This window comes from Panthera tigris, chromosome B2 (assembly GCF_018350195.1).
Source record: "Panthera tigris isolate Pti1 chromosome B2, P.tigris_Pti1_mat1.1, whole genome shotgun sequence".
In the NCBI taxonomy this organism is placed as follows: Eukaryota; Metazoa; Chordata; class Mammalia; order Carnivora; family Felidae; genus Panthera; species Panthera tigris.
This window is the reverse complement of record NC_056664.1, coordinates 27,288,700-27,298,082: the sequence shown is the minus strand read 5'-3', so window position 1 is coordinate 27,298,082 and position 9,383 is coordinate 27,288,700. Positions and strand designations below refer to the sequence as shown.

The 9,383-nt window shown below is 51.3% G+C and overlaps 1 protein-coding gene across 1 annotated transcript; it reads left to right on the top strand.

Annotated features, from left to right (window-relative positions):
- The first annotated feature begins 4,786 nt into the window (after nt 1–4,786).
- FOXQ1 (forkhead box Q1) lies at nt 4,787–6,097 on the top strand. Its single transcript, XM_042985269.1, has one exon. The coding sequence runs from the start codon at nt 4,796–4,798 to the stop codon at nt 6,014–6,016; it is 1,221 nt and encodes a 406-aa protein (XP_042841203.1). The 5' UTR covers nt 4,787–4,795; the 3' UTR covers nt 6,017–6,097.
- Nucleotides 6,098–9,383: the final 3,286 nt, after the last annotated feature.

Sequence of the window (9,383 nt, the reverse complement as noted above, 5' to 3'; positions counted from 1 at the left end):
CAAGTGTTCAAAATCTACCAAAAAAAAAAAAAATCAGCCAAACAATGGAAGTGTGGATTATAACAGGGCACAAAGTGCTGCTTCCCATATGTTTCACTGAGAAAGGAAGAGAGAAGGAGCTGGGCTTTACCTTTGAAAAGAAACTTCACTGCCACCTGACTTCCAGCACCACAAGTCAGGACCCTCTCTGTTCCTCAAGAGAGAATTTACACAGATCCAATGCCATGCATTTTGCTTTGGGGCTCTGAACATTAGCCTGTCCTCTTTGCCTGTGGCTCTTCAGTACTTAACAGCACCATAATGTAGACTCACCCAGAGGCCCAGGTCCCCATAGAAAAGTGATTTTAAGTTCACCTTCTCTTCATACCTGAGGCCAACATCAGCTACCAGCAGAGATTAACAAGGCAAGAAACTTAAAGCTGTTTCTATGTTACCCACAGGGAATGTTATCAAGGTAATTCCATGTTCCCACTGTGCAAAGGCCGTATGCTCTTCTAATTCATGGGACAACTCATCAGTATTTCCACTAAGAGTCAATTTCCAGTCTACCAAATTACCTTAGGCATTTTAGGAATTAAATTATTTCCGTTCCATATCAGAATGAAGCCCTATCAAATTAGTAAATATGCAGATAGTTTCCACAGTTAATTAAGTTAGTTCCTGGTCTCTGCAGATAGATGCGTTACTCTTCTTTGCCTAAAACCACTTCATGGAAGCTACAAGATCATGAAAATGTGTATTCGCCCTTGGCCATAGTGTATTCAGTTTTCTCCATGGAAATTAAAAGGGAAAAAAACAAGCTAATTAACCTTTCGTACCTGCAAGTGTTTGGTCAGGTTCCACCATTTATTATTTATTATTAATCCATCAATAGCAGACCCCCAAAGGACTGAGGAATTAGGGAACAGAAATCTCCAAGCATTTCTGGAGAACTTATGAACTACAAAACATTGCATGTGATTTTATCTTTACAGTGCCTAAGCTTGAGGATGTGGATAGAGATGCAGAGAATGGATGCCCTTCTCCATCCATTCTCATTGTTCTTAAATCTGCAAAAGGTGAATTATTTCCTGGCTGTAGACAACAGTTAAAGATAATATACCAAAGTAAACCACAAAGGGAAAGAGAAATTCTATTTCTGATCTTAATTGAAGACAAATGCAGCATGCCTTAGGAAATGGCATAATGTGACACTCATTCTGGAGGCAAGGATTGGGGACACAGCAGGGAAGGAAAAAGACAAAACCCCTGCCTTAGTGGGGCTTACATTCCAGTTCCTGGGATCTTTTTAGTTTTTCAAGGTAGCCCACCTTGAAATTCTCACCATGGCCTTCCTTTCCAAAGTCCACCGGCAATTTCTAAGTCACTCTGATATTAAGAAAGGTTTTCCTGCTGAGAATTCTCCCACCTCCACCCTTCCCTTCAAACCTTTTTAGGCTCCAAACCTACTGACAACAGCCTACCAGTGTCCTAGCACTGTGGAAGGGGAAGGCCTATGCCATAGGAGTGACTGACAGGTCCTTTCCCCACATAAGATGGGGTAAGGAGAGGGTCTGCTGCTTCTGAGGATGGGGAAGGGGGGAAGGGGGGAAGGTGCTGAGTAAAAAGGGGAAAAATGGGACATGATGGGGGAAGTCTGACTTCTTTGGTGGGGATAAGGGGGCACAACACTCTTTTTGTACAAAGCCCCTTGCCCAGGTTGCCTGCCCAGGAGATCCACAATCCCCCTCCCTCTTCTCACCAGGCTGGGATTACATGCATTCTGGAGTTAGCAGGCTAAGGCAAAGAGAGCCACTGCCACTGTAGTCCAGGTGGCTGGATGGATATCTATGCCCCCTGGCCCTGCAAACTCCCCAGAGGCAGATGTGCACCTGCTGTTCATTCAACCCAAGAAAAAACAAGTGCCAAAAAACTATGTGTGCAAGACTGAGAAAAAACTTGGAATTCCATTCTGATGGCCTCTTTTTATAAGTGAAGAAGATCCAAAGGGCAGCCCCAAGGTCACATGATCATGTGTGAGTGGCAGCAGGGACGAGTATGTTGCTCAATTTTCTTCTCTCTGAACAATATCCCTTTCAATAGTTCACTGGAACTTTCCAGACTAACATGAGAACGCCCAGAACACCTGGGCTGGGAGATTTGGTGAGGGAGGAGGAGAGATAGGAGGGTGCCTCAGGACCAGGGTGGAGGAGTCCCATGGGGGTCCAAGGAGGGGGACTTCCCAATGAGGTGAGTGTTGCTGCAAACCTGGAGGTGTCTGGGCTGTATCAGGGTCAGGGGTTTTGTAGTAGCTGTGTGGCTTCAGTTCCGTGGGACAGCACACCCGGCCATCTCTTAAGATGGAACTGGGTGATGACAGGACACCTTGGTGCTGGAAGGTCTCAGAGGCCTCCCTTAGACTCTGCAGCCAAACTGGCCCCCACCTCAACTCAAGGGGGCTTATCTCACCCATAAAATAGCCCTTCCTTCTCCTGCCCTGCCCACCTCCAGAATTCAAATGAGGATGACATTCATTGCGAGTGTCTTTTATCCCTAGCCAAATCTGTGACTCTTTACCTGGCTGCTTTCTTGCCCCAGCCCACTCCCCTTCTCCAGGTCCAAGGAGCCATAAACTCCCAGGGCTAGGGTGAGCAGATCTCCTACAGGGAGGTTCATCTATGGAAAAGAATATATTTCCCACCCGGTTCCCAACTCAAACACGCAATAAACGTCAATCTAATCTCCAAACGTGATCATTTCTCCAAACACGAAAATAACAGAGCCGCCAATGGGTCTGTCATTTTGTTCGCCCCATTCTAAATGCCTTCAAAACCGCCTGAATAAAGATAAGAGAGGATTGTGTACGTTTTCTACACAAATGGTGGAAAGTAATAAAATAAACATCAAAGGTGAGCTCCCACGTACTAGCAGCTCCGTCGCTATTTTCAACAAAGGCAGGAAAAAGGAGGAAACCTCAGCGTGGAAGGGCAGCGGGTTATAAGTGCACCCTTCCGGGGGTCCAGGGCGCCCCCTCCCTGGGGTATTGACACCACGTAGGCCCAACCGCCCAGAGAAAGGACCCCCTTTCCCCTTCGTTGGTCGGAAACCACAGCCAAAGTCCTCAAGGTGAAGGACTGGAAAGTAATGGTCGTAAACACGTGGTGCTCTAGGCCCCTGCCCTCGGGAACACGCCTTCCCTTTCGTTCCTGCTACAGTCGGAACCCCGGGAATAGCTCTTCTCCGCTCGGCTCGCGTCGGGAGGATTCCGCCGGGGTAGACACGCCGGCAGAGCCTGGCACCCTGCGCCAGACACAGTTGCCCCAAGGAAGAGGGGAACACTCCTTTTATCCAAGAGCCACCAGCCAGGTAAAGAAAAACGTACAGAAAAACAAAAGTGAAAGTCAGAGGCGATTTATCGAGCAACAGTCAAGGCCACTGGGGAAAAAAAAAAAAAAAAAAAAAAAGGTACACAATTTCAAGTCCAGTAGTTTACTCAGAAAGGAAGGGAGAAAGAAAGAAGAGAAAGAAAAGAGAAAAGAGAAGAAAAGAAATGAACAAAGAAAAGAAAAGAAAGCCAGCAAAGGGAAACCACAGAAAGGTGCACAGCATGTGGCTCCCATAAGCGATCCCCGCAGAGTGTCCTGCGCGGTCTTTGCTGTTTAGCACTTCGTTAGTAACGACGGGGGGTTGCTTTCCGAAGAAGCACGGTTTTCGCTACCAAGAGGAGGAAAACACACACCGCAGGCAGTTTAAGAGGACTGCTGGAGGGAGCGAAGTCCTTGCTGCCCTGGACCCAGCCCTTCCGGGTGTCCCCTAGAGATATCCCCCTCCACTGCCCCAGTCGCCTCCTTGAGCTCTAAAATGCAGTGACTCCTCCTAGGCAGCTGGGCTCTCACACCTGAGGGAGGAGCGGGCGGGCGGGGCCGGCACGCGGGCACACTCACTGACACGCGCACACCCCAGCCGCGCGCAGACTCCTCATTGGCGGGAGGCAGAGGGCGGGGCCGGGCAGACCCAAAACAAACAACCTGCGCGGAGATTTTGCCTCCGCGCTGCCGCATGGCCTCGGCCTGGTGTGAGCCCTCCGGGGAGCTGCAGCCACCTTGGCCACCTTGTTCCCCCACCCCTCTGCGGTCTGCGCCCAGGCCCCGCCCCCTCGGAGCCGCCGCGGGGTTATATTGGGCTTGGACGAAGGTGGAGGCGAGACGTAGCAGCGGAAGGCCAGCGAGGAGATGCAGCTTCGGAGGCCCGGGACGAAAAGGCGGCTGCGGGCGCCACGGTCTCGGGGACTCGGCTCCGTGGGCGCTCAAGGCTGAAGGCCCCATACCCTCCCCCCAAGAGTGGCACGCACACAGGCTGGCACCATCTCCGTGCCTCGAGGACGCCTGCCTGGGACCTGGGACCTCCAGTGAAGAACACCTCCTGGTCTCTTGAATGGATAGCAGATGCTCACGCTTCTTCCTTCCAGCAAGAAGTCCCAAGCCCGGCACACTTGGCTATCAGAGGGTGGAACTGCACCCCCTCACGCGTTCACCCCGAAGTCTCTAATCCTCGAATTGAAGACAGAACACATCCAACTCCTCCCTCTCCGCCCCTCTTAGTTCACCCAATAAGCACAACCCCTCCAAAAAAATTCCAGCGGAAGAAGACTCGTAAACGGAAAAGTGACTGTCTCTCGTAAGAGGAGGGAGAGCTCCTGGGAAAGAAAGGCAAGGACCCGTGACCCCGGGATCTCCATTCCGGCCCCCGGCACCAGCTTCCCAAGACCGCGCGAAGGAAAAGGGTACGGCGCGGGGCAGGGACAGGGTGTGTGGTCATGAAGTTGGAGGTGTTCGGCCCCCGCGCGGCCCACGGGGACAAGCCGGGTAGTGACTTGGAGGGTGCCGGCGGCAGCGACGCACCATCTCCGCTGTCCGCAGCCGGCGACGATTCCCTGGGCTCGGACGGGGACTGCGCGGCCAACAGCCCGGCGGCGGGCGGCAGCGCCGAGGAGCTGGCGGGCGGCGGCGAGCGGAACGCAGGCTGCGGGCCAGGCGCTGAGGAGGAGGTCCCCGCAGCGGTGGCGGCGGGGCACGCGGAGGCCTGCGAAGCCGGGCCAGGTGCGGGGAGCGCGGGGGGCGGCGAGGGCGCGCGCAGCAAGCCGTACACGCGGCGGCCCAAGCCCCCGTACTCGTACATCGCGCTCATCGCCATGGCTATCCGCGACTCGGCTGGAGGGCGCCTGACGCTGGCCGAAATCAACGAGTACCTCATGGGCAAGTTCCCCTTCTTCCGCGGAAGCTACACGGGCTGGCGCAACTCCGTGCGCCACAACCTCTCACTTAACGACTGCTTCGTCAAGGTGTTGCGCGACCCCTCGCGGCCCTGGGGCAAGGACAACTACTGGATGCTCAACCCCAACAGCGAGTACACCTTCGCCGACGGGGTCTTTCGCCGCCGCCGCAAGCGCCTCAGCCACCGGGCGGCAGCCCCCCAACCAGGGCTTCGGCCAGAGGAGGCCGCGGCCCACCCCGCCGCTGCGCCCCCTCCGCCCGCGTCCGCCGCCCCGATTTCTCCCCGTGCGCGCTCGCCCGCCCGCCACGAGGGGCGCGCCAGCCCTGCGGGCAAGTTTTCCAGTTCTTTCGCCATAGACAGCATCCTAAGCAAGCCCTTCCGCAGCCGCCGAGATGGGGACGCAGCCCCCGGGGCGCGGCTGCCATGGGGCGCCGCACCCTGTCCGCCGCTCCCCACATATCCTGCGCTCCTCCCCGAAGCCTCCGGAGGGGCCCTGCTGCCGATGTGCGCTTACAGTGCGGTGGAGCCCTTGCTGCTGAGCGCGCGCGGAGCCGACGCACCGCCGGCCGCGCCACCCGCAGTGCCTCACCTCTTGCTTGCGCCCCTCTCTGCCTCGGCCCCCGCCAAGCCGTTTCGTGGCCCCGCGGCTGGCGGCGGCGCGCACCTGTACTGCCCCCTGCGGCTGCCCGCGGCGCTGCAGGCGTCCTCAGCCGGTGGCCCCGGCCCGCACCTGCCTTACCCAGTGGAGACGCTTCTGGCCTGAGCCGCGCCGCGGAGCCGGGCAGCAGGGGTGGGAGCCATCGGGGAGGAAGGGAACACAGGCTTGGGGTTTTTGCATTTTCCAGCCAGACAAAAAAAAAAAAAAAAAAAAGACTTTAAAAGAAAAATCTCCATCAAACGTGCCTTAAAGCTAAAGCATTTTTGACAGAAGTGTTTTAACTTAGTTCAGAATGTTTTCTTTCGTGACTTTACAGAGAACTAAACCAATTCTTCATAATTGTTTTAGTTTACTGACCAAGCCTGTCCCTCCTTCACTTCACAAAGACTTTGTCTATTTTCTTACTGCCCAGGCTCTCCCTTATTCCTATTTTTGTAGCACCTTCCATTGATTTTTCCCTTAAAACACACACACACACACACACACACACACACACACACACACACATATCAGGGAACCATTCCATATGATAAATGATATGACTACTGTTTGGGGTTTATTGGGGCCCCACTCTACGTAAGTATGTGGCATTTACAGGCATGACTGAGTGTGAGAGAGGTGTCAGAGAATCTTCAGTCATTTCTCTGCTATTGACCAATGCTTCACTGTGCCAAAAGATAAAAAAAAAAAAAAAAAAAAAAAGGCTGGGTTTTGTAGTTAAATTATTTATATATTTTTGAAACCTGAATTGAAAATGTTGCAGGCAACGGGCTACAGCTTTATTAGTGGTTCTGTGGTCTCTAACTGTGGTCTCCTTGGGCCAAGCAATTTCTGTAAAGGAAAATTTAACATTACCTATGTGGGGTGCCAGGACCACTGCCACATGAAAGCGAGTGTGATTTTTATTTTTAATATTATTTTATTTGTGTCTGTACATATTCATGTATAAATTTTATGAAACCCAGGCATAGTGCTTATTTTTAATAAAACTTACAACTGACTTTAGCACTTTGTGGTAGTAGGTTGGAGATGGAGAGTTTTGTTGTTTTTTTTTTTTTTTTATATCCCCACCCCACCCTGCCCCTGCCAAGAAAATTGGTTGAGGTTTGACTCTCAAAAAATTTCCAGCGGGGGTCAAATATCTTCTTGAATAATTCAGTAAAGGTAGAGGCAGAGTGCAGGTTTCCTTACCTAACCAATTGCTACACAAATATCCAGGATGAGACTTCCATCAACACGATTTCTTAAACTTCCAACCAATGACCTCTGTGAAAATTCTCTTAAGAGTTATCAGAAAAAATGATAAGGTGTGTGCCCCTCTCCTACAAGAATCCCTTAGTAGACAAATTGAGCTATTAACAAGGTTATAGTCAAGCAGACATTTTTAAGTAAATTGGTTCTGATTTGGAGTTCAAAAAGCTAGAAACAATTGTGGTATAAGACCATCTCAACACACCAAAGATTTCTTTAGGGTAGTTTTAGAAAGCAATTTGAAAGTCAGTGTTTTTTGACAAAATGAAACTACCTACCTTTTTAGGGATTCAAAAGTTAATTTGCTTATGAACCAATCAGTAGTAATTTTTTTTCACACTCTCCTTTCATATGAGGATACCATTTGTCAAGGTGGGGCTGCTAGGCCTATTTCAGTTGTGATCTGAAGAGAAAATACTATCTCAGATGGGGCAAAGACAGTTTCTCATAGCAAAAAGGAAAGGTTTTGATCTGAGGAAGCACCAGAAAACAGTGCAAACACATGTTTCTTGGTAAATTCAAAGGCAGTGAGGCTCTAACAATTTATGGATCTCAGTATTCTAAAGACTAATGCAAAGAACAAGAAATCCAGAATCTTGACATTTAGGCCCCGTTGTTGTTCCTGCAGTTCTGGGATAGATCTCATCTAATTTAAGACAAGATGATGATTTAGCATTTACATATTGTGAGGTGGGGAAAAGAAAGTGGAATTTATTTCAGGATGCTGTCTTTTGGTGGAAATGGGGGGAGGAGGGGGAAGCCCATCTGCTAGTCTAGTACCAACAAGTCTTGACAGATTTTGGTTATATCTACTTAGTAATCATGAAGGGTGATAATAATAGGATTGAATTATGACAAAAGGTAGACATTGAATTGGAGATTTGCACCTACAAGGCCAATAATTAGACTAAAAAATAAGACTGAAATGGACTGGGGCAAGAGATAGGGCAACAAGTTTACTGGATTGGAAAGATCAGGACCCATATGCTCAATCCTTTTCCTTTTTCTCTTGAAAACACACTCTGAGTTTAAAGGCCAACAGGAAGTCAGCCACTTGAGGTACTTCTGAACTCCAGTAGACCATTTCTCTCCAACTGTGTGCCTTGCCTCCAGAGGCAAGGTGCTGCCTACTTTTAAATCAATTTTGTAAAGCCACAGTTTTCATTTCTACATTGATACATGAAATCAGTTCTGCAAATGGAGATTTTAAACCGCCTTTGATTTATTTATGTTAACACAATAGAGAAGTAAAAAAGGCAAAGGGCAAGGTGATTTTTTTTTTTTTATCACAGCTAGTCTCCCCTCTCTTCAACAAAGTCCTTCTTTCCTAATGAACACTCCAGAGTCCCATTGACTGGGGTCCCCTCCCTGGCTTCTGGTTCCCTTCACTGACTCCCCAGTAACTGTAAGGTTTGCTAGAGGATGGTCAGAGTCACTTGAACTTTGTGTCCCTGTTCGGCCTTTTATGACCAGCTCCAAGCTATAACTTTCACGACCCAAATGCCAATTACTCTGGGGGCCCAGGATGTGGAGTGTGGAGGGATAGAGGCCCCTGGGGTTCTGTCGTGCCCTCCCTGTCTCTCCTTCGCACTCCCCAGGCTCTCCCTGCTGGGCCCCAGGAGACCCCAAAGGAGGGGAATCACACAAGCTCCGGTTTTCTAAATGAAAATGTAAAGTTGTAAGGATGCTTTTAGTTCAGGCCACATTCCAATTCCACGGGAACCGCACCTCGCGGAAGAGAAGGGGGCTCTCAGCGACCACGCTCGGTAGTGCTCGCAGGACCCAAGCCTCGGGCCGCAGCCTTCGAGGTGTAATCCCACCAAGACTGTCGCTTGTGACAACCGCCCAGAAAACTGGATTCCTTGGCGCCGCCGGGAGGACCGCTCCCGGCCCAGCGCGCGTCCGATGGGCCTAGGGCTGCCTGTCCCTCCCCCTGCGCCGAACCCACCGCCCTCCCCCCACCCCCAAGGCCCACCCTTCCCCCAGCTGGCCCCTTGCCGGCCGCGGGGGTCCTGGCCCACCTGTGCAAACACCCGGCCGCCGGCCACCGAGCGCGCTGACCCCAGGGTGGGGTGTGAGTCTGTTTGGTTTGGGAAACGCCCTTTGATACCAGTCAGGCCTGCCGGGACCCAGAGAAGTAGGTGAAGGGCTCCGTGGCAAAGATCCCCTCTTCTGCCCCTGCGTTGGCACTTTGCAGTCCCTTTTCCCCTTACCCCTTCAA

What these genes read in the sequence shown, in the direction of transcription:
- FOXQ1 (XM_042985269.1), top strand. Translation starts at nt 4,796, where the DNA reads ATGAAGTTGGAGGTGTTCGGCCCCCGCGCGGCCCACGGGGACAAGCCG.